Here is a 26,032-nt window from a genome sequence, read left to right on the forward strand (position 1 = left end):
AAAATAACTTTACTGTAATTATCATCATGATTTTTTTTTTTAAAAGTTATTGTACATTGATGGTTTATAAAATCTGGAAGAAACGGCCCAGCTGAGGAACCGAAATAGAGGGATTCAGTTAATTATAGAGGCATAAATCATAGACCACCCATAGTGTCTGAGATTGTAAAGAAACCTGCTTTTGAGTCTAGCAAAAATGGGTTTTACTTTAATACTAGCAACATAATAATGGGTAAAAGAGACTTATGAAACATAAGTCACTCTAAACAATAATCAAGCATTAATAGAATTATTGATATCCATAAAATAAATAAAACAATACATTTAAATACATTTAAAAATGAAGAAATTATGTGCTTGCAGTTCTAATATGATCACTGAGTCCTTGAGCGAGACCTAATAGAGTCACAGTGACTGTTCCTGGTTTAAGACGGTTCGCCTTAAAAGGGAATTGTTTTTGGGGGCAGTCTGAATTGGAAAAAGTGTAAATATTAGTAGTAAATATTTTAATATAATCTATTTTACAGCCTCTCCAACATTTGGACACACAGTTAAAATGAAATCTGAATTACCAGATTATTCACAGTATTTTCACAGGTGCTGCTAAATTTTGAAGAAAACCCACATTGGTTGTGTCCTTTACTTTCCTGAACTCCTGGAAAATGTCTCTCAGCTTAGATTACTTTGGCCCAAATGTTTTTCTTCTGCCTGCTCCGTTACAGATGGTGTTGTGTGAGTCTGCTGAGCAGGCACTTTGAAAATAAATTATACAGTACCCTATGACCATATTTGATACTGAATACTCTCAGAATTTAAATGAAAATTCGACATTAGGTTAAATTTAAAAATATATATTTTAATACAAAGTAAATCTTCGTCAGCTCTTGCACCGAGATACATACTGAATAAATAATATCCTAATATAGAAAACCGGAAGTGACACCAAAGCACCCGCCTCTCAAGGCTTGATAGGGCAGGGTGTGCAAGGTTATTATGTGTCGGTGGAAGCCTCGTGTTTTCTCGCGATACGTGATTGACGACTGCTGCAGAGACCGAGTGGAGGTTTGGTGTTTGGGATCGTGGTGATTGTTCTGTTGAAGCGATTTTGGATCTAAGACCTGAGGATACAAGATTTTGTGCTGGCTGGAATACGAAGTGTGATCTTGTTGGTTGGTGAATCGATTAGGAAGTGGTGTGGGATAGCATCGGCCGACGGCCTGTATAGGTCCGGTAGCGGTGCTGTCTCACAACTTCTGGTTGATCATTAAACTAATAAATTAAGCTAAGGATGGCAGGAAAACAAGTGGATTGTATGGATTATAGCGAAATAGAAGGGAATGGTAGTGATGAGAGGAGGGAAAGTGAATGGGAGGAGGTAGGGAGAAGGTGTAGGGATAAGAAGGAGGCTAGCCGTAAAAGAAAGAAAAAAGGATGTGTTAGCTCAAATGGGACGGAAAGTGAGGAAGATGAAGGGAAGGAACCCAAAATAAGATTGTTTAATGTAGTGGTACGATTTGAGGGAGAAGGAGGAGTTAGAAAAAAATTGATCCACTTAAGTTAACTAAAATATTAAAGAAAAGGTAGGAGAAGTGAAGTATGCAAGGATTTTGGGAGATGGAAATCTACTTGTAGGATGTAATAATGAAGTACAGGTGGAAAAAGCAAAGAAGATGAATTGTATTGGGAAAATAAAAATAGTAAAAGTAGTAAGAGTGGGGGAGAAAAGAATTGGAGGAAGTAAGGGAGTGATATATGGAATTCCACTTACTGTGAATATGAAAGAGTTGGTGGAGAACCTGAGAATGAAGAATAGGTCAGTCAAAAGTGCAGTAAAAATGACAAGGGGAATGGAAAAAGTAGAAACAGAATCTGTATTGGTTGAGTTTGAAACAAAGGATGTACCAAAAGAGGTATATTATGGATTTATGAGATATAGCATAAGGGAATATGTACCTAAACCAATGAGATGCTATAATTGTCAGGAATTTGGGCACATGGCTAATGTATGTAAAGGAAAGAGAAGGTGTGCTAGATGTAGTGGGGATCATGAATATGGAAAGTGTGGGGAAGAAATAAGGCCAAAGTGTTGTAACTGTGGAGGGAACCATAGTGTTGCATTTTGGGGATGTGAAGTGATGAAAAAAGAAGTGAAAGTGCAACAGATAAAAATACAAAGAAACATTTCATATGTTGAGGCTGTAAAGAGAATTGAACAGGAAAAGAAGAATCTGAGCGAAGAAAGTTTGACAAGTGAAGATCATCAAGAAAAGAAGGGAAGATGGGAAGAGAAGAAGAAAATAATGACATTCATTGCAGGGGTGATAAATGCTACGGCTGAAGTCAGTTCTAAAACTGAAAGAATTCAGATTATTGTTAAAGCAGCAATACATCATTTAGATATGGCAGGATTAAAGTGGGAAGAAGTGAGGGATGAACTCAGTGTACAGTCGAGTCAAGAGACAACATGTGTGGGTTAATTTTAGTAATGCTAATCCTTCAATGGAATGCAAGAAGCTTGATCGCAAATGGGCAAGATTTTAAACAATTTGTTAGAAGTAGAAGAGAAAAACCAGATGTTATATGCATTCAGGAAACCTGGCTAAAGCCTAATTTGGACTTTATAATATATGGATACATATCAGTTGAAAATGGTGGGGGTGGGGGATGAATTACATTTATAAGACAAGGGATTCCGTATAGGGTGTTAGGTGTAGGAAAGGAGCAAGAATATGTAGTGGTAGAAACATGGGGGGAAAGGAAAAAAATGGTAGTTATAAATTATTACAATCCGTGTAGAAAATTAGATATAAACAAACTTGAGGAAATAGAGGGGCAAGAAAATAATAATATTGTATGGTGTGGGGATTTCAATGCGCATAATGCATTGTGGGGTAGTGAGAAGATGGATAGTAATGGACAAGTAATTGAAGAGTTATTGGATGAGAAAAACCTAGTATGTTTAAATGATGGAAGTAAAACAAGGATAGATGTTAGTAATGGGAGGGAATCTGTACTTGACCTCACACTGGTGTCCAGTAGTATGGCGCCGATATGTGATTGGAGTGTCTATAAAGACGGAACAGTAGGAAGTGATCATTATCCAGTATTGTGTAAAATTAATATTTCTTTATCTCAAAGTACAGAAGGAAGAGGAGGAAGATGGATATTTGAGAAGGCTAATTGGGAACATTTTCAGGAGGAAAGTGACAGATATTTGAACCAGATTGATTATAATGATGATATAGAGACACTGGAAAGTAAAATAAAGAATGGCATAATAACAGCAGCAATGAAGTCCATTCCAAAAAGTAAAGGTAATGTAAAGAGGAAAACCGTACCATGGTGGGATGAGGAATGTAAAGAAGCAGTCAGAAACAGGAACAAAGCATTTAAAATAACGAAAAGAACTCATAACTTCATGCATATGCTTAAATATAAGCATGCACAGGCAATAGTGAGGAAAACAATTAGACAGGCAAAAAGAACATATTGGAGGAATTATTGTAGTTCAATTGGGAATACAACTCAGATCGGAGAAGTGTGGACAATGATTAAAAAGATGGGTGGTGAAAGGAGAGAATGGAGTTACCCAGTACTGAGTAGTGGAAATGAAATTGCAGTGACGAATAAAGAGAAGGCTGAAATGTTAGCAAATACAATGTGCACAATGCCAATGTGCACAGCTCTAATAATTTATCTGAAGAAGGAAAGAGAGGCAGAGAGAAAACTAAATCTGAAAATGTAGAGGCACTTACGAGGATGGGAAAAGTAGAGGATGAGCAAAATGTACTGTTTAACATGGGAGAGTTAAATAGAGCAATGGCCAAAACTGCACCAGGAAAAGATGACATTTGTTATAGTATGTTGAAACAGTTAAGTGAGGAGGGGAAAAATAAGTTGTTGATGCTGTACAATAAAGTGTGGGAGGAAGGGAAATTACCAAAGAGCTGGAAGGAGGCAATTATTGTTCCGATAAGAAAACCTGGGAAAGAAGCTAGTAAACCAACAAGTTATAGACCTATTGCCCTGACATCTCATGTCTGTAAATTAATGGAACGTATGATAAATGAGAGACTAATGTATATTATGGATAAAAAAAGTATGGTGGTTGAATGTCAAAGTGGGTTTAGAAGAGGTAGGAATACTATGGATGCAATATTGTGTTTGGAAGATAACATAAGAAAAGCTCAAGTAAATAAAGAGATAACAGTGGCAGTATTTTTCGATGTGGAAAAAGCATATGATATGCTATGGAGAGAGGGATTAATGATTAAATTGTATAATATGGGAATTAGAGGAAATTTTCTTAATTGGATTAAGGATTTCCTGGACGGAAGAACAATTCAGGTTAAAATAGGGGCAGACATGTCAAATGAACATGTTGTAGAGAATGGAACACCTCAGGGGAGTGTTGTAAGTCCCACATTATTTTCAGTAATGATTAATGATATATATGTAAATATACCAATAGGTATGGGAAGATCACTGTTTGCGGATGATGGGGCAATATGGAAAAAAGGAAGAAATATAGAACATGTGGTAAAAAAAATACAAGAAGGGATCCACCAGGTTGAGAAATGGGGAATGAAGTGGGGTGTTAAATTTTCTATAGAGAAAACTAAAGTGATGTTTTTTACAGGGAAGAAAATTAAGGAAAATATTCATATAAAACTATATGGAAGTAATTTAGAGAGAGTTAAAACATTCCGGTTTTTAGGAGTACAATTTGACACAAGGTTAACATGGGTAGAACATATTAGGAATGTAGAAGATAAATGTAAAAAAGTAATAAATATAATGAGATGTTTAACAGGACTAGAATGGGGAACAGACTATAAGTCACTGAAATATATATATGTAAATTTAATAAGATCAAGGATGGATTATGGAAGTGTGGCATATGGATCAGCAACCAAATCTGTACTTCGGAGGCTTGATGTAATACAGGCTAAAGCACTGAGATTATGTTTAGGAGCAGTTAAAACATCACCAGTGTGTGCTCTACAGGTGGAAGCGGGAGAAATGCCATTGAACATCCGATGTAAACAATTGCTAGTAAATTATTGGGTAAGTCTAAAAGGACACGGAGATAGTCATCCAACTAAAAGAATACTACAAGATCATTGGGAAAGGGAGAGAGCACAAAAGTTTAGTTTTGGGTGGATAGGAGATGAGGCAGCGAGAGAATTGGGGGTATATGAAAAGGAATTCTGCCCAGCAGTAACATGGCCTGGCCATGGCCAGTAACAATGGAAGTTGATTTTAAGTTACTTCGAGTCAAAGCAGTAAGTAATAGTACAGACCTGGCAGCAGAGTTTTATAGAGATATAGATTTTAAATATAAAGAGTATGTTCAGATTTATACAGATGGATCAAAGGATCCAGAAACAGGAAAGACTGGATCTGCAGTTTACATTTTTAATCAAATAGGTGAGATAAGCAGACGAACAACAAATGATCTGAGTGTGTATGCAGTTGAATTATATGCTATTATGATAGCATTAGAATGGATTCAGGAAAACAAAATTAAAAAAGCTTTGATTGGAAGTGATTCAGTGTCAGCTTTATACAGTCTCATGACTGGTATATCTAATAGCCATCAGGATTTACTGTATTCAATATTGATAATGTACACAAGAATGAAGGAAAAATGCTATGATATTCAACTGAAGTGGATTCCTGCTCATATTGGCATTGTGGGTAATGAGAGAGTGGACAAGTTAGCTAAACAAGCTGTTAAAAAAGAGAATATCGAAGTAAATATTAAGTTGTCAAAGTCTGAAGGAAAGAGTGTAGTATGGAAAGAAGCCGTTAGAGAATGGCAAAATCAGTGGGACAGGGAAACTAAAGGGAGACATTTGTATGCTATTCAAAATAAAGTAGGGGTTGTGAAGAATAGGGGAGGGAATAGAAAAGAAGAAATAGTTATGACAAGATTAAGGATAGGTCATAGTAATCTGAATAGCACATTACACATTATAAGAAAGCACCCAACTTGTTTTTTGTGATTGTTGTCAGGTTGCAGAAACTATAGAGCATGTGTTGTTGTGTTGCAAACAATATGAAGAACAGAGGAAAAATATGATGGAAGAGTTAGGAAAAGTTGGAATAATAGGGAGAGGAATGAGGGAAATACTGCAAAGTGAGGAGAATGAACAAAGCAGAGGAAATATTTTATTTTATTTATCAAGAACAGGTCTGATGAGAAGAATATGATGTAAATGGATATTAAAGGAAAATAAATCCGGAAGATGGCGGTAGTGCAACAATAATGGATGCAAGCTGCCGATAAACCCTAAAGAAGAAGAAGAAGTTATTCTGCAGCGCACGTGGTGATCGTGACTAGGGTGCTGCGGTCGTGACTTTCGCTTAAAGGAAGGCAGGAGCTTGAGGACGTTGGTAAGATCATCACACATTTCATGGTATTAATGCATTTTCTCTCGAATGTTAACTGCAGGCCATTAAGAGTAGCGGTGCATATATTTCTGAACCACTTAAATTAGGATTATTCCTCACAGTATATTTTATAAGTGAAATGATAAAACTTAATAGAAATAATAATCACTTGTAATTCCTATGATAGCTACAGTGTATGCTTGTACGGAGCAGGTGCGGACTAAGCTTTATTTGACTAGTTTCTGCACGTGCTATGCAAATCCTTCTCTACTGGCCGCTTGAAACTGATATTATTAAGTGATTGTTTCACTTGTACTATTAGATTAATTACAATTTTTTTTGGCGGTGATTTAAATAAAAAAAACTCAATGTTGTTTAGTTTTAATATTAATACAATTTGGATATTTAATAACTGAAATAGTATTGTAGAGTTTCAAGTAAAATTTTCAAATTGTTGTTTTAGTATAACTAAATTGTAATTTTTGCATCGTGATTTTCTGTCAAACGGATGACATTTTCTTCAGGGTCATCTCTGAACACTTGTGCTTCACCCGAGTCATTTTGGGTTGTACGTGTCACCTGTTACCATGTCTAAATTAATTATCAGAACTTGTTTGAAAGGCAAATTTTTATTTTATTTTTTATTTTTAACAAAAATCGAGTGCTGCTTGCAAATAAATTTTGGTGGGTTATAAACTTTTATGAGAAAAAAGTGAAAATGTGCAGTTGTTACTTCATGAAACTAACTGCTGTTGATCTGACCCCAAAAATTTAATTTACTTTAATAAAAAGTTAATATCGATTTTGAGTTGCCTAACAAATATATTTTTGTTTTTAAACTGTGTGACCATCACATGGTTTGCAACAGTAAAGTTTTAATCCTCTCTGCCAGTTCTGTAAAGATTAATCAACTGGAATTCTAGGGAATGTAGATTATCTGTTAATCTGTACAGAAAAATAAAGTTATACATTTATTACTTAAATGTCTACAGATGTTATTTTTAAATGTGATTAAATGACACAAGGTTATTTCATCCATTTACTTATCAAAAAAAAAAACATTTGATGGTGAGCACAGAGTTACATGATTAAGTAGCTTTAGATAGTAGTTTAAATTCTTGGTGTGTTGCATGAACAGATTAAACTAGCACTTTACAAAATCATTTAGGATTTTAAAGCTCATCCTTGAACTTGAGTTGACTTCCTCTCCTAGTGTAATTATTGTTTTTTCAAATTTTTTTATGACAAAAATATTTTGTGATTAAAAGTTCCTTTGTCTAGAGGTTTATTTGGCTTTCATTGTTCCCATAATAAAATGTAGAAGAAAATAGGTAAGCATACCAATAGAATTGCTCAGACAAGGAATACAGTTTAGTGGGCCGTCCTGAAAGAGCCCAGGAGACAGTAAGAGGTTACATGTCAGGCCCCAACGGACATGAGGATTGGTTTGATCTGATTGTGTGCGAGTTCATTCCCGGTAGGGTGTAGCCCAAATACATTGTCCTATCTCTAACTTGCATGTGTCCAGGCAAGTTAACAGATTACATTTGGCACATTGCTTCAGTTAAATTTATTGATGTGTACTTTAATGCCTTTAGTTATTTCTGAACACATTTCAAATATAGTGTTTCTTACCCTTTTTCCTATCCATTTGTTGATTAAGACTGTCTCAAGGATGCAGTGTTAGTCTCTTGTGCTTTGGATTATTAGATTAGATTAGATAACATGTAACCTTCAACCTTTGAAAAAATAAATTTAGTCCTTGAGATAGTTCATAGTCATGTTTGTTAAACTTTATAATGATTTCATTTGATAGTCTTTATATATTAAAAAGATTTATGTGAAATTTGATGTGTGATGTTACGGGATATTTTTACATATTTAATCTAAAACTGTTTTAAATAACATGTTTATAATTCTTATTTACACAACAAGAATTATATTAGATTACCTTATGTTAAAGGGTTAGTTCACCCAATAATCAAAATTATGTAATTAATAACTCACCCTCATGTCGTTCCAAACCAGTAAGACCTCCGTTTATCTTCGGAACACAGTTTAAGATATTTCCGATTTAGTCTGAGAGCTCTCAGTCCCTCCATTGAAGCTGTGTGTACGGTATACTGTCCATGTCCAGAAAGGTTAGAATAACATCATCAAAGTAGTACATGTGACATCAAAGGGTCAGTTAGATTTTTTTGAAGCATCGAAAATACATTTTGGTCCAAAAATAGCAAAACTTACGACTTTGAGCATTGTCTTCTCTTCCGGGTCTGTTGTGAGAGAGTTCAAAACAAAGCAGTTTGTGATATCCGGTTCACGAACGAATCATTCAAAGTAACCGGATCTTTTTGAACCAGTTCACCAAATCGAACTGAATCTTTTAAACTGTTTGCATCTCCAATACGCATTAATCCACAAATGACTTAAACTGTTAACTTTTTTAATGTGGCTGACACTCCCCCTGAGTTCAAACAAATCAATATCTCAGATAGGGCTGCAACTAACGATTATTTTGATAATCGATTAATCTGTCGATTATTTTTACGATTAATCGATTAATCTTTATGTACTTATATTTTAGTTTTGCCCATTTTTTCCAATTCAATTATTAACAAAGGGTCTTTATCATTCAACATAGACTTTTAGAGATTAACCATTTTGCATTGTCATATCCTCATCAAAAATATACCTGGAGTTTTGTTTTATGTGTTAGTAATTAGTAAAGTAGTTTAACATCCTGAACAAAGCTTAAGGAATCTTTCAGAAAATATTTTCACGAAGAATAAGAATAAATTTGCAGTACATTGCATTTTATTATTTTTTTCCTGTAAACACACAACTTATTCCTGGGAAACAGCTTTATAGCTTATGCTGTGAAATTGTAAATAATCCTTCGAATAAAGTGCCAGTGGCATGAAACCTGAATGGAACTCACATTTTAAAGTAAAATCCATCAGAAGGTTGTCCAGAAAAATACTTCAAGCACTTCAAATACATTTAAACCTTTACCTCTCTCATTCAGTCATAATTAGGGTGCAAGACTGAATTAGGAACTGGTAAACGACAAACTGATCACAGAACATGTTTGCAAATCTTTAAATGTTAACTGTTAAAAAGTAATGTTATCAATTTTAACGACTAAACATTTGCAAACAACATTGTACTGGAGAATCTGCACAAATAAAAGTCTTAAACAGTTCAGTAGTGCAGAGTTTACAGGTTACTCTTCTTTTTTTGAAGGCTCAAAGTAAATTTCTCCCACACTTTGGATGACTTAGTTCGATTAGTTTTATCTTCCACTTTTTTCTTTTTCTTTCTCAAACTTACTCCACTGCCGTCTGTCTCTACCATCTTGCTGCTGCAGTTCGGGAAGCACGTGACATAAAACGAGGCCAGCTATTGGCTATTCGCTACTTCTCCTGCTGTACTGGCTGAATAAAACCTGCGGTGGCTCATTACTGCCACACTTTGGTCATCGCAGATTTAAAATATGCACAAAATGAGGCGCTTATGGCAAATAAAAGTTTTTTAGCAACTAATCGATGACTAAATTAGTTGACAACTATTTTAATAATCGATTTTAATCGATTAAATCGATTAGTTGTTTCAGCTCTAATCTCGGAGTAATTCATTTACTCAAACAGTACACTGACTGAACTGCTGTGAAGAGAGAACTGAAGATGAACACCGAGCTGAGCCAGATAACGAACAATAGACTGATTGAGAACGAGTCAATGTTTCGCTCATTATCCGGCTCGGCTCGGTGTTCATCTTCAGTTCTCTCTTCACAGCAGTTCAGTCAGTGTACTGTTTGAGTAAATGAATTACTCCGAGATATTGGTTTGTTTTAACTCCGAAGGATGTAATGGCGGTGCTCTGAATACACCCGGTATCCTAGTTTTCCTCATCTACTTTGTACTTTGTGATCAACAAACAAGGGTTGCACGATAAATCCCAGGGGATTTGTCATCTCCGTCAGTAATGCCGGTTCTGTGATTTAATGGTACCGGTAAATCTCCATTACGTGCTTTCAGATGGAAATTAAGATGCGTTTAATACACAGAGCTGTAGATCACTGACAAGCTGCACTATATCGTGTTCATTAGATGAATTGCATTTAATTATGAACGCGATATTGCGTAGCTTGTCAGTGTTGTTTTTTTTTTGTTGTTGTTTTTTTATACAGCACCTAGCACTAGCGATTACTGATGAAAGTATTTTTATTCCAGTGCTTGTATATAAGATTATTATTAACCAAGTTCAAAGGCTTTCATTTGTGGATCAATTTACTATTTTGTGTATTTTCATTAGTTTCAGTATTAAAAATAACTTTCATATTGATTTTAATGGATTTATTGCATAAAATGTTTTTTTTTTTTTTTAATCTTTGAAAATCAAAACCTGGATTAATATTTTTAGGTATTAAAAATTAAGGTATTAAGGGAAGGTCAAAGTTCAAGACCACTGTTATATCACCCAGAGTAACAAAACATTGCGTAGTGCACCTTAACCACCATTTCAGTGAAATATCTCTATTTAAGAGTAACTAACAACCTTTTTTTATTGATATGAGGAATCTAACTTTGTTTTATGATTACAAGTTGTTGTGACTTCACAGTGATCTTAGAATAGATTGCAACAGTTCTCATTCTCTTGCAGCAGTTATTTGAGGCCACGATGGATCAAGCCAGGACTACAATTTCAAAAATCGTAAGACATACTTTTCATACAAACTAATTTTGCATTATAACGGAGTTGTTTGATCTAATGATTTACCATTTCAGAGGTAACAAAGAAGGCACAATTTTTGACTTTATTGCAAAGCATGAGATCTGTGATTGTTGAGATGTAAATACTTATTTTTTTCAGTTGAGAAGATTTTTAGGCACTTTAACTGAAACCTTTTTAATAGGTTCCTGATCTTAGTTTTCCTTGAGCTTAAAATCTTTTATATTCAAGAGAAAAGCTGAAACATCATGACTTAAAACATTACTTAAAACCTTGTAAGTGTTTTTACCGTGAAGAGTGTTTTTTTCTTTTTTTTTTTTTTTAGTTCAATGGGGAGCCGCTCTCCTACACTCGCTTTAACCTGACCCAGAACATGGAGGGTGACAACAGCCATGTGGAGATGAAGCTCTCATCTGATGTGGATGATGAAGTGGATGCTAACGGTGTTGGGGAAAACATAAACCAACATAATCGTCCGTATTACCCCAGCAAACTCAACAAGCATTCTCCCAAAACCATCTGCAGATTTGTCATTGGCATTCTATTCCTTTTCATTATTGGTAATTATATACCAATATTCTGGTATATATTCAAGCTGATTATGTGGCCCTCTGGGATAGTTTATACTGATTGGTCAAATGTGTTTGTATAATGACCACTAAACTAATAATTTCTATGCATAAAAACAACTCATATTTTTGTCTTTTAGGATACCTCATTGGTTACCTGTCAAATAGAAACACAGACAAAACAGAAATCAAGTCCAATTGTCCGGTCTTTAATGAGATTGCCCCAGTGAGAGAAGAAGCAGTTTATTCATTGGACTGGAGTGATCTCAGGGCATTGCTAAAAAAGAAACTGTCAATCTCTAACATTGAAACCAGCCTCAAGTAAGTTAACACAGCTGCACTTTTACTTTTTCCAAGTTGAGCAGGTATTCAAATTAAACATGTTTTGTCTTTCTGTTTCTTGCAGGGAATTCTCTAGTGCCAGTCACCAGGCGGGAAGCACAGGAGATGAGGCACTTGCTAATAAAATTATGGGGAAATTCAAAACGTTTGGAATGAGTACCTGGACAGATGAGCACTATGTGAAAGTCCATGAGCCTGGTTCCTCAAAAAACAGAGTCCTGTTCCGTGGTAACATTGTGGGAACAACAGAGGGGTATTTGGCATACAGTGCAGTTAAAACAGTGCAGGTTAGTTTTAAATGGGGATAAATGTTGACAATTAACTGACAAAAAAGCACATGAAATTATCATGAAATTAGTTTGTACAAATTGTGAGCAATATTCGAAATCTATATGCTTGTTAAAAATTCAACTCTGAGAGAAGTTGTAAATTTCTTGAGTGTGTCTTGTAATTAGGGATTTAACGATACACAAACATGACGGTTCAGTACGTACTTCAGTTTTGACTTCACGGTTTGTATGGTTTTGGTACAGAAGGGGGAAAAAACTAAACAAAATTGCTTTTTTTTTCTAATCTGCAGTAACTCTATAGGAATTTTCCTGTCAGACTTTAAATAGACAGCTAGAAAATGTTTGATTTTAGAATACATGTAAAACTGACATCATAAAAACGTTTATCAGATGTTTGGACATCGCATATGCTTTCCTGATGAAGCTATCTTTAACAGACATCTTGCTGCTGTATGCCGTATCTGGGATGATTACGATCACTCAGCTCGGACCAGAGACTCGAACCTGCAACTTTTGGGTTACAAGTCAGACTCTCTAACCATTAGGCCACTACTCCCAACGGTTCACAAAGTGCTGGCAGTTGGTTGGAAGCACAGTTATAGTTTGAAAGATTCAAATTTTCAAATTTTACAATTTTCTCTCACACACTTATCGTTTCACTTCAGCAGACATTGATTCATAATGTGGGGTTTTATGGATTACTGTTGTGTTTGTTTTGCATCGTCTTTGATGTCAACTTTAAGGGCCCATTCACTTGCAGTAATTATATTAGCAAAAATTGATTATTTTTTTCTTAATTTCAATCTGCGTTTCACAGGAAAAAAAGTAATACATCTGGGATTAAGAACTGAAATATGTCAGGTCCAGTAGAAGGAATGTTTTTTTTTGTGAAATAATGAAATTTCAGCCTGTACCTTATTACTAATTCTTTTGTATAGGGTGCAGCTCTGTACGCCCATTATGGGCGAGCAGAGGACTTCAGGCGTCTACAGGAGCTGAATATTGACGTGAATGGAAAGGTTGTCTTGGTCAGAGCTGGACTCTTAAGTTTTGCTGAAAAGGTTGGTTCGCTCACGCATTTATTTTTTTAAGACAGATGTACAGTTATTTATATTTACTTATTTATCCTTTTGTTTTCATTTACTTAACACAGGTTGCTAATGCTGCTAGCTTGAATGCTAGTGCTGTGCTAATTTATCCAGATCCTTTTAACTACAATATTAAAGAGGACACTGCTCTTTTTGGCCATGTAAGTTGTGGAACCTTTCTTGTATCAGAATATTTTTGTATTAGGAAGTTTATGTAAAGTTGATCTTTCCTCTTGCTCTTGCTTTTTTCATAGGTTCATCTGGGCACTGGTGATCCCTATACTCCAGGTTTCCCTTCCTTCAATCATACCCAGTTTCCACCGGCTCAGTCATCTGGCTTGCCCAGCATTCCAGCCCAAACTATAACCATAAAACAGGCTACTGAGATCATGAGGTGCAGTTGTGATTGCAATTCATTTATCTTGCTATTTACACTTAACTGTTGCTGTTACTGATACACCCATTACTAATAGTTAGATGTTTAGACTAAATGAAATGATGCAGCTTGTTTAGGAGAGATAATCGTTTTATAGATGTATAATAATTTTTTCCTGTTAGACAATAAAGCAGGTGAGAGGAGGAGGTAGGTAAAGGAGGAGCTCAATACATATAAAGGTACCAGGGGTTGAATTTATGAAAATCCTCTTAGAAGTTAGGTAATTTTTTTTAAAGATTAAAAGTTCGGAAGAATGTTCCTATGTCCAGTTCTTGAGAATTCTCTCATATATATATATATATATATATATATATATATATATATATATATCTCTCTCAAAACAATGCCACTGGCAGTTGTTTGTCCGTCAAAATTTGGCCACCGTCACAGCCCTAGTCAGTGTGCTTATGCAAATCCTTAATAATAGTAATATATATGATATGTACTGTACCCATGTTATTTTTTGTCTTTAGGACAATCTTAAGACAATGTACAGTCGTGGCCAAAAGTTTTGAGAATTACATAAATATTGGAAATTGGAAAAGTTGCTTAAGTTTTTATAATAGCAATTTGCATATACTCCAGAATGTTATGAAGAGTGATCAGATGAATTGCATAGTCCTTCTTTGCCATGAAAATTAACTTAATCCCAAAAAAACCTTTTTCACTGCATTTCATTGCTGTCATTAAAGGACCTGCTGAGATCATTTCAGTAATCGTCTTGTTAACTCAGGTGAGAATGTTGACGAGCACAAGGCTGGAGATCATTATGTCAGGCTGATTGGGTTAGAATGGCAGACTTGACATGTTAAAAGGAGGGTGATGCTTGAAATCATTGTTCTTCCATTGTTAACCATGGTGACCTGCAAAGAATCGCGTGCAGCCATCATTGCGTTGCATAAAAATGGCTTCACAGGCAAGGATATTGTGGCTACTAAGATTGCACCTAAATCAACAATTTATAGGATCATCAAGAACTTCAAGGAAAGAGGTTCAATTCTTGTAAAGAAGGCTTCAGGGCGTCCAAGAAAGTCCAGCAAGCGCCAGGATCGTCTCCTAAAGAGGATTCAGCTGCGGGATCAGAGTGCCACCAGTGCAGAGCTTGCTCAGGAATGGCAGCAGGCAGGTGTGAGCGCATCTGCACGCACAGTGAGGCCAAGACTTTTGGAAGATGGCCTGGTGTCAAGAAGGGCAGCAAAGAAGCCACTTCTCTCCAAAAAAACATCAGGGACAGATTGATCTTCTGCAGAAAGTATAGTGAATGGACTGCTGAGGACTGGGGCAAAGTCATATTCTCCGATGAAGCCCCTTTCCGATTGTTTGGGGCATCTGGAAAAATGTCCGGAGAAGAAAAGGTGAGCGCTACCATCAGTCCTGTGTCATGCCAACAGTAAAGCATCCTGACACCATTCATGTGTGGGGTTGCTTCTCATCCAAGGGAGTGGGCTCACTCATAATTCTGCCCAAAAACACAGCCATGAATAAAGAATGGTACCAAAACACCCTCCAACAGCAACTTCTTCCAACAATCCAACAACAGTTTGGTGAAGAACAATGCATTTTCCAGCACGATGGAGCACTGTGCCATAAGGTAAAAGTGATAACTAAGTGGCTCGGGGACCAGAATGTTGAAATTTTGGGTCCATGGCCTGGAAACTCCCCAGATCTTAATCCCATTGAGAACTTGTGGTCAATCCTCAAGAGGCGGGTGGACAAACAAAAACCCACTAATTCTGACAAACTCCAAGAAGTGATTATGAAAGAATGGGTTGCTATCAGTCAGGATTTGGCCCAGAAGTTGATTGAGAGCATGCCCAGTCGAATTGCAGAGGTCCTGAAAAAGAAGGGCCAACGCTGCAAATACTGACTCTTTGCATAAATGTCAAGTTATTGTGGATAAAATCCTTTGTGATGTACTGAAATATAATTACAAGCACTTCATACGTTTCAGAGACAACTGAAACAAAGATCTAAAAGCAGTTTCGCAGCAACTTTTTGAAAACTAATATTTATGTAATTCTCAATGACTGTATATGAAAATATATTTTTGGGATTACAAAAACAAAAAAAAATCATGAGGGGAAAAAACAGTTGAGAACAATTTTATTCTTAAAAATGCAAATGTAAATCTGGCCTCAGAATGTAAGGGCCTTTTTTTTCTGTCTTGAGTCTGGAAAAACCTACCCATCAACCACATGCCCCATCATCCCGGCAGCAACTTCTGAAAGTGCAAGAAACCGCTCATATAATTCAGAAGATTAAGACAATTCAATAGATCTATCAGTGAGGTTTGAGATGTCTGTCACATTTGTTTTCTCCTGCTTCCAAACAGTAAGTTAGGTGGTCGGACTTCCCCTCTTGGCTGGAGTGATGGGAATCTTCGGGTTTCCGTGTACAAGCTTGGCGGTGATGGTGACGGTATTACAGTGGAAGTAAACAATGTCCTTGTTCAGAAAAAAATCCACAATGTGTTCGGAGTCATTAAAGGTTATATGGATGCAGGTACTTTATTCTGCTTTGAACAGCTGTGTAGATCAAACTAGTAATTGGTCCCAGTCCCTGATCACTTAATTTGGGTCTTTGTCCTTTGCTCTAGATCGTTATATTTTGATCGGAGCCCAGCGAGATGCATGGGGCCCTGGATATGCCAGAAGCACAGTGGGCACTAGTTTACTGGTGGAGTTGGCCAGAACCATAACAGACATGATCAAGAATGGTACATTAACAGTACAAGCAGTGATGTCTTTTTAAATACATAAATGTAATGTAATAATGAATTATACATGCTAATTTTAAATTAAGAACACATTTTCAATTGAAAAATTTCAAGTGAATCTTTATTTACTTCTAAGATGGATTCAAGCCGAAGAGGAGCATAATTTTTGCTAGCTGGAGTGCTGGTGAATTTGGGAGTGTTGGGGCCACTGAGTGGTTGGAGGTATTAATACATCTTTGGCTGCCTTCTGTTTAACAATAATCATGTTAAATATGAGTCAATTCAATTCAAGTTTATTTGTACAGCGCTTTTTACAATACAAATCGTTACAAAGCAACTTAACAGAAAATTATGTTTCTACAATATTTAGTAGTAGCTTATAAGTGGTGACTGTCAGTTGGTGCACGTATGACAGGATTTGTAGAAAAATTAATACAAGACGTAGTCAGCAAGATGATGAACATTATTAATATTATTATATATAACATATTATTATATATTCGTTAGTTCTGTTTGTTGATTCAGGGTTAGCATCATCTGGGGTCCTCTGAGGGTCAGCATCATCTCTTCTCAGGTGTTCTGGATCCAGACTGGAGCTTGTGTAAATCCTAGTTACCACAGGATGTAAATCCTGTGGCAAAACATAGAAACAAATAGAGACATCATTAGCATAGCTGCTGATCCAACAAAGTAAAATTAATTAGTTTAACCCAAGCTGAAGAATAAGAATGCGCATTTGATCAGATGCAACTACACTCACAATTTAAGAGATACATTATTCGAATGCTTGGCGAAAGAGATGCGTTTTTAATCTAGATTTAAAGAGAGAGAGTGTGTCTGAACCCCGAACATTATCAGGAAGGCTATTCCAGAGTTTGGGAGCCAAATGTGAAAAAGCTCTACCTCCTTTAGTGGACTTTGCTATCCTAGGAACTACCAAAAGTCCAGCGTTTTGTGACCTTAGGGAGCGTGATGGGTTGTAACGTGGTATAAGACTAGTTAGGTATGTAGGAGCTAAACCATTTAGGGCATTATAGGTAAGTAATGATAATTTGTAACTGATACGGAACTTAAAATGTAGTATGTAAATTCTCTGGGTTTGTATGATACAAATAATAATAACAGCACAAATAAAAGTAAACCACAAGAATGTACATGTATTAAACCAATAATCATACACATTTCCATTCCTTTCTTAGCAAACTTAAAACAATCATTTGAAAATATGAAAGTGACTGAATGTATTTACTGTATCTAATTGCAGTATGTACATGGTTACAATGGAGTATTAGTAAATACTGCATTGTAAACACTACTGTACCTACTATTTTAAAAATAGTAAGTGAAACACTGGATTATTCAGCATTAAACTGCTACATCATCACATTGCATTATTGTTTGGCCATCTTGGAAAATTACATTTTGTCCAAAATATATTTCAGGATTCTAATCAAAAACGGAATATACAGCATGTCTGTGCAAAAGAGTACTGTAGTAATTTAATGTGATTTCAAAAAGCCTGTGCATTCAGCAGTTACTGCAAGACATTGAATTTATTAATTTGTGTGTGGTTTTTTTTAACCCTTAGGGCTACCTGACCTCCTTGAATTTGAAAATGTTTTCTTACATCAGCCTTGATGAAGTTATTTCAGGTTTGTAAAGAGTCATTTCTTGAGGAGTTGAAGAACTTTGATATTGAGCTGATGCTGATCATCTGACATTCTCTTTAGGTTCTGACTCTTTCAAAGCATCTGCCAGTCCACTGCTGTATGAGTTATTGGAGCGCACAATGAAACAGGTGATGTATCACAAATGCTGAATCTTTGGCATCAATTCAAAGCTGTTTTATCTGTCCTAAAAAGAGAAATAACCTTATCCCACCCATGCAGGTCTCATCTCCACTTGATGCAACCAAATCCTTGCATGAACAGTTTGCTAGATCCAACTGGGAGGAGTTCGTGTATGTTTGTCCCTCTCTGCTTATGCTCCACGGTTTGATTTTAATTTAATGTGGTGAAGCATCAATTTTTTTTAAAATACTGTTATAGTATTTATTCATATTTTGAATTAATTTTTATTTTTATTGTTCTTTTAAGTTTTAGTAATTCAGGGGTCTAAACTGCACTAAAACAGTCGCGTTTGCGACCATAAAAATGTAATTGAGAGTGAAGTTTTTGCTGTGGTAGTCACTAGGCCTATGTATCTGCATGTAATCACTTAAAATGTGCATGTTATGCCTTTTTTCCTGATTGTTTTGCGATCACATCTTTTATGTTCGCGCATTAAAATGAGACGATGCGCATCAAAGTTTTAGTGGAAAAAAAGAGTTTGAAATGGTCCTCATTTCTGCCGTGCAGCAGCGCTGACACACACACCTGATAAACAGCGCGCGCGCGAGAGACTTGAAGAGAAAGTGCAGAAAAACAGTGTTTATATCGTGTACAACTTGAACCAACTACAACCGGTAAAACTGTCAGCTGTGTGGATAGACAATATCGTTAACATTTCTTGTTTATAATCATTAATAATATGGCTTCTTAAAAAGATGTTCTGTTAATGCGTGGACTTCATTATATAAAGCGCTCTTGCAGTCCTTTAACAAAGCACAAAGCTTTTTTTGTGATTACTTTATAATTAACAAAGTATCAGCTTTAAAATTATTCATGTTATCATTACGTTTTGGCGCTCTTTAATGTGGCAAGCGCGATTGCGAGTAGTGCCTCAGTTCAACAGTACGCTACGTGAACCTTAACCCTAATTAAAAATAAAACGTTTTTTCTGTGGCACCTAAAAAATCATTTCGTTTTTTTATTTTTTATTTTAATTTTATTTGGAGCCCTGTAATTTTAATACTTTAACTTAATTCTTACATTTCTAAATTTTACTTTCTTCAGCTAATATTTCTATTTTATTTTATTATAGCTTCATTTCATTTAATATTTTTTTAAATTTATATAAAAACATTTTATTAGTCTTAAGCAGTTAAACACGTTTTAATCAAACACATTCTATATATATATATATCCTATATAATATCCATATTAACACATTTTTCTGTTTTCACAGAGAGGAGCCTATGGGTTTGTCTCACTCTGCTTATCCATTCCAGACCTTCTCGGGTATCCCGTCCATTTCATTTCGATTTACTTCGGCAAGTATTCAGGTTTTACTGAAGGTGTTAAAAAGAAATGAACTGTCCCTGAATTTATTTGACTAGATTTAGTTTATGATGAATGATAGGAAGTAAACATGTTGCTGATGTGTTTCAGAGTTCAAAGTCATACCCTTTTGGCACTACTGAGGATACTGATCAATATCTGGAACGGTTCACTTCCTACAAAACTCTCAAACTCGCCAAGTCTGCAGGTGAGGTGGTCGGACTGGTCGCGCTTCGGCTGGTGCATGACCACTTGCTCAAACTGAACGTGGCAAAGTATACCAGCCTCATCCGCAGCTATGTGTCCCAAATCAAGTCTAAAGTTGAATCATGCCAAACGGTGAGTCTACATGGTTATGTCTTTTTCTGATTCCCAAAAAACTTAAGCTTGATGAATTTCTGTAAAGTGCAGAAAGGCTACCAGGAGTTATAATTCACTTTCTGAATTTTTCTTTTGAAGTCTGGCCTCCTTCCTTCCACTGTGACGATGCAGTGGCTTCTCTCAGCTCAGGGGTCATACGATCGTGCTGCCAGCGCTCTTGTTTCAGCCATCCAAAACAGTGATCTTGCCGACATGGAGCAGTGTCGCATCATCAACAATCGTATTATGAGGGTAAAAAATTGTCAAGCTATTTCATTATTTCCTGTTGAAAAAGGATGGAATATATCAAAGGGCTTTTTAAAATATTGAATAGCCTTTGCTGCTGTTTTGCTGCTATTGATAGTTAGAAGCAAGTACTATTAGGAAGAGGGTCATTTTATTGGACAAAATTTGGATATGATGATAAATCATCAATTTCTGTTTTGCTTTATCAGAAGAAAGAACATTTTAAATGCATTTAATTGATAACTTTGTTAGATGCATATTAAATGAGAATAATGGCTAAGCAATCTACTTTGTCAATTTCTAGCGGTACAATAGCATAAAACCTCAAACCTAAGAAAAAGCAGCAGTTCTGCAGCAGCTCTAGTTCTGCTGTTTTATAATGTGGATGTTAAAGGGATAGTTCACCCAAAAATGAAAATTGTCATTAATAACTCGCCCTCATGTCATTCCAAACCAGTAAGACCTCCATTTATCTTCATAACACAGTTTAAGATATTTTAGATTTAGTCCGAGAGCTCTCAGTCCCTCCATTGAAACTGTGTGTATGGTATACTGTCCATGTCCAGAAAGGTAAGAAAAACATCATCAAAGTAGTCCATGTGACATCACCGGATCTTTTTGAACCAGTTCACCAAATCGAACTGATACGTTATAAACGGTTCGCGTCTCCAATACGCATTAATCCACAAATGACTCAAGATGTTAACTTGTTTAATGTGGCTAACACTACCTCTGAGTTAAAACAAACCAATATCCCGGAGTAATTCATTTACTCAAACAGTACACTGACTGAACTGCTGTGAAGAGAGAACTGAAGATGAACACCGAGCCGAGCCAGATAATGACTCGTTCACGAGTCAAGAACCGGTTGCATGAGTAGTTCTTTCTGACAGTTCGATTCAATAAACCGGTTGAAGAAAACGGTTCAGCGGTTCTTTTGTGCTCGACATAATGGTGTAATTGGCGATGATTGCAAGCCTTCGGTTTACCTGGGCTCATAACATTAGCTCAGAATCAATCACCAAAAGAATCAGTTCGGTTCAGACGCTCTGTGTGTCGGTTTGCTTCACGCTGAATCACACATGCGCAGTATCATCAGCTCCTTGGTTCTCGAATCGGACATGTCTGACAGAAACTGTTCTTGACTCGTGAACAAGTCATTATCTGGCTCGGCTCGGTGTTCATCTTCAGTTCTCTTCACAGCAGTTCAGTCAGTGTACTGTTTGAGTAAATGAATTACTCCGGGATATTGGTTTGTTTTAACTCAGAGGTAGTGTCAGCCACATTAAAAAAGTTAACAGCTTAAGTCATTTGCGGATTAATGCGTATTGGAGAAGTGAACCGTTTAAAACGATTCAGTTCGATTTGGTGAACTGTTTCAAAAAGATCTGGTTACATCGAATGATTCGTTCGCGAACCGGATATGACAAACTGCTTTGTTTTGAACTCTCTCACAACAGACACGGAAGAGAAGACAATGCTGAATAAAGTCGTAGTTTTTGCTATTTTTGGACCAAAATGTATTTTCGATGCTTCAAAAAAATTCTAACTGACCCTCTGATGTCACATGGACTACTTTGATGATGTTTTTCTTACCTTTCTGGACATGGACAGTATACCGTACACACAGCTTCAATGGAGGGACTGAGAGCTCTCGGACTAAATCTAAAATATCTTACTGTGTTCCAAAAATAAACTGAGGTCTTACGGGTTTGGAACAACATGAGGGTAAGTTATTAATGACATAATTTTGCTAATTGGGAGAACTAACCCTTTAACATGATTCCTCTGTTTGAAGGTGGAAGGCAGTCTTCTCTCTCCCTATGTGTCTCTGCGGGAGAGTCTGTTCCGGCATATTCTGCTGGGCTCTGGATCACACACTTTGGCAGCTCTAGTGGATCACCTTGAAGCTATTAAAGGAGGGCTTGAAAATGCTGACATTGACCAATTCAAGAATCAGTTTGCTCTTGCCACCTGGACCATCCAGGGGTGTGCCAATGCATTGGCAGGGGAAGTATGGGATATGGATAATGAAATTTAGACATGCAGATTCAGCTCACCTCTTTATTTTAATGTGATAATGTTGAACCATCACTCAAGGCAAAAAAGGAAAATGAAAGCAAAATTATGTTGGTGCTTTATTAACATGAATTTATGATAAGTGGTTTATATCAGTATTTAGAGAAGTAGTTGATCCAAAAATAGAACATTGTCATCATTTACTCCCCATCATGTCATTCCAAACCCCAAATATATTTGAAGAATGTACTGGTCACTCTTCTCCATGAAATTACCGGAGCTATGAAACTTAAAAAAAGACACACAGGCATAAAATATTATTAAATTAGCTCTCATTACTCTTCTGCTAGAATTCATCCTCTGAATCCATACATATCAAAATTCATAATGGGTTTGATTTACATCAAGGTAGACAACCCAGGATTTCTATTCTTAGGGGGAACTTTTCTTTTGAGGTTTAGTTTATACAAAGGTGGAATGTGTTACTGGATTTTTTTCAACATTTTCAGACCCTTTCTATGAACTTCTTGCATAATACCTGAACATTCTGGGTTTCGAGGAGTTTTTATAGAGGCTCCAGTTAGACAATCAGCCATTGTTATTTGTTATTGTTATAATGTTTGTAAACTAACTTAACTGTGATCATACAACACCTCGTAAAGCACAGTATTTTTCAGGGGCTTTTCAGATCAATTCTGTCAAATAATAGAGGCATTTCTATGTGGCTCTGAAATTTCTATTTATTAGTTTTTTATTTATCAGTGACAGAGATCACTATAAATTGCATTTTGTAACGCCTTTTTTAACAAATGTATAATTATCGGAAGCAGTGCCTTCCATAATTATGACAGTTATACTGTCGAAATGTGAAAGCAGCATCTGCTATGGAGATAACCTTGTTTTCAAAAGCTATGACCACAGACTGCAACATTGCATTTCTTCAATGATTAAACAAACAACCAAAAAATATTTACATTTATTAGTATGTATCAGTCTTTGGCATTCTCCTTTTGAATCAATGTTATACCTGATCCAGAATCATTATCGGGAGCAGTGCCTTCCATAATGCGAAGAAGATGATGGTAGTTTTTGCCTACCGATGTGTTGATATCGAGGGCAGTGCCCCTCATATTTCACTGTGGTGTGAATGTAATTATTGGGAACAGTGTTTCCTATGATGTATATTCACACACTCTTACAATAGAAGTTATCTGTTGTGAGTTATATAATCTGTTGTCAGTTTTCCAATACACAATCAAGTGCTGTTACCTTTTTTAGCCTTAGATTAATCAAATGTGGAACAGGTGAGGATCACAGCAGAGATGAAAAAAAAAAAAAAATAGAAACATCCTCTGTATGATTCTGTCATGGGCTTCTATAAGATTCTGTTCTGTTCTCTTATTCGGTTTTCATATTTCTTTTGTTTCTGGTTTTATTATTTGTGCCTTGTAGATTATGATGAAGCCTTTTTAAATGCTTTTTCTCTATTTGTTTTCTCTTTGTGTGTATTTAACTTCAGTTTTACTTGCAAATCAAAGTGTGATTACATTACAAAACTATTCAGCTAATGGATTTTAATATTCACCTTTTGATGCTAGTATCATCTGTTTATTATATCATGGTTGTCAGGATATCAATATGATTTCGTGTGAATAATGTTTATGCACTGATGAAAAAAGACAAACACTCATGCATGACTTTGAAATATGTTCTGTTTGAACACAAAAACACGTGTGAGGAAGAGATTAAAGAGTAAATCTGAAAATGGAGATTAAAGAGTATTCTAACAAAAAAGTCCATTATGACTTGCAGTTTCATGATTGTCTATGCATATCAATGTGTAAAAAAAGAAGAATGCTATGTCAGTAGTAGTTTTGTTTTAGACATAATTGGTTTCTAGAATTACAGTACACATGCACTGATTCTCAGCTTTACGATTAGTCTGCAAGTCATTCATAAAATGTTTGAACAACGCATTTAAACGGGGCTACTGTGACATCTGTGTAAGCTCTTTGTGTTAAGTTACTTAACTGTGGCATAAAGTACAGCAAGTCTCATTTAAGATTGCTGACTAAATTCACACAAAAATTATGTTCTATTCATCACTTATTGAACTTCAAATGTTAATTTGGATGTGTGTGTATTTTTAGAGATCATGGAAAAAAAATATAAAAAGCTGGCTACTTGCAGCTACCTCTAAGCTCAATATGTAAAAACAGACAGTGACACCAGTAGACGTCCAAAGTCATGTCTATCATTTTAAATGTATTAAATATATAAGATATTAAAGACACTATTTGTGTGGACCAGGGACTTGTCTGCAATTCTTCAAATGACCACATGGTAGAACTAGAGGACTTTGAAGGATTCACTTTGAATTTCGTATGGCAGACATAATTAAGCAGAGAGTTTTTGTCTATTTAACTACTATTACTACTACTACTTTTTTTTTTTTCTTTTTAACAGCCTGATGGCCATAGTCTTTCTTAATGAAGATACCTTTCAAAGGCAAACACTTCGTCCCCTAACCCTGTGGAAATAAATCATATTAAATACAAATTTATTTGGCTGTAAAACTGTAGAATAGAATTTAAAATTATGTTTAGAGTTAGCTATTATGATGTCATTCATGCCGTCATAATAAAAGTGTCCTGTCTCTTTAAGAGTGGGTTGTCAATAGAAGCATGAGCAAGTACTGCCAGAGCGCGAGTGAGATTGAGTGGTACTGCTTGAATTTAGCGACAGAAACGCGAGTGAGAAAGCCACAGCGGTTATAGAGCAAAGCATATTACACCCTAAAACAAATTTATAAAACGTTAGAACTCAGTTGAACTTTGCCGTATACACACAGGACCAACAGTGAAGAGTTGTTCTGTCACCTGACACCTGACTGGCGTTATCGAGTGAGCAGCGAGTCTGACAGGTAGGAATCAAAAGAGTGTGTATCACGGATTATTGTACCACCTTACCTGTCACAGTTGAAAAAAAAAATCAGTTTCACAAGTGATTGGAATTTAACAGATAAACAGTTGAATTGATTAGAATTAAGAGATCTAATTGTTTTAACGTGTCTTCATATCTCTGCCCTTGCGCTGATCTCAAGTTAAGATTTCACCTGCATGTTAAGTCAGTGGCGCATTTGGCTCCTAAAGGCTCAAAAGATTGATTCATTCTCAATATTGAGTAGCAAGTCATGTATTTGTGTTCATATGATTGAGATTTGACAAAATGCGTAGACTTTTTCTTACGTTTCTTATTCTCAATATCTGTATGATACTTTGAAAGGAGATAGTCTAGTGAAGATGTGTTCGATTCTCCATATTATAAATGTAACTCATCTAGAGATATTGTGGACCTTATGTGAGATTTGCCTCTATGTTACCCGAGTCATTTCTGGGTTGAGGAGTGCTTAAATGTGTAGTACCGAAGGCTAAAATAGAACTACATTAAACCGCACAGTTTATGCTGGAGTCACTTTTCAAAGATGATACTGGACCCTTTATAGTGTTACCAACTAATTTCAGGAAAAGTTGCTAAATGTAGGTTGATTTGTTGCTAAATTACGTCTTGAGGGAATTAAAAAATAGTGATGTCTAAAAAGAAAAAAGAAAAACAAAAGTAATTAAAAAAAATTGTCCATAAAAATAGGACAAAAAGTACCGTGTTAATATAAAAGTATTT

The 26,032-nt window shown here is 35.8% G+C and overlaps 2 protein-coding genes across 4 annotated transcripts in view; both read left to right on the forward strand.

Moving 5' to 3' along the window:
• Positions 1–975: 975 nt before the first annotated feature.
• Positions 976–23,708, forward strand: LOC132155149 (transferrin receptor protein 1-like). 2 transcript variants are annotated; one of them, XM_059563987.1, is made up of 19 exons: positions 976–998; positions 6,318–6,399; positions 11,059–11,109; positions 11,453–11,687; positions 11,837–12,017; positions 12,103–12,325; positions 13,267–13,389; positions 13,482–13,577; positions 13,671–13,810; positions 16,185–16,354; positions 16,449–16,568; positions 16,705–16,790; positions 18,157–18,220; positions 18,299–18,366; positions 18,458–18,528; positions 19,635–19,719; positions 19,838–20,065; positions 20,186–20,338; positions 22,131–23,708. In XM_059563987.1, the coding sequence occupies exons 3-19, from the start codon at positions 11,077–11,079 to the stop codon at positions 22,371–22,373; spliced, it is 2,319 nt and encodes a 772-aa protein (XP_059419970.1). In that variant the 5' UTR covers positions 976–998; positions 6,318–6,399; positions 11,059–11,076; the 3' UTR covers positions 22,374–23,708. The 2 variants fall into 2 exon arrangements, with proteins under 2 accessions (XP_059419970.1, XP_059419969.1); XM_059563986.1 differs by lacking the exons at positions 976–998; positions 6,318–6,399 and adding an exon at positions 8,511–8,537.
• A 1,372-nt stretch (positions 23,709–25,080) lies between these two features.
• LOC132155152 (activated CDC42 kinase 1-like) overlaps positions 25,081–26,032 on the forward strand; it is a 126,822-nt gene continuing 125,870 nt past the window's right edge. For both annotated transcript variants that reach the window (XM_059563999.1, XM_059563998.1), the window contains exon 1: positions 25,081–25,274. The gene's annotated coding sequence lies outside the window, so the exon portion shown is untranslated. The remainder of the gene's footprint in view (positions 25,275–26,032) is intronic.

This window comes from Carassius carassius, chromosome 12, assembly GCF_963082965.1.
Source record: "Carassius carassius chromosome 12, fCarCar2.1, whole genome shotgun sequence".
NCBI classification, from domain to species: Eukaryota; Metazoa; Chordata; class Actinopteri; order Cypriniformes; family Cyprinidae; genus Carassius; species Carassius carassius.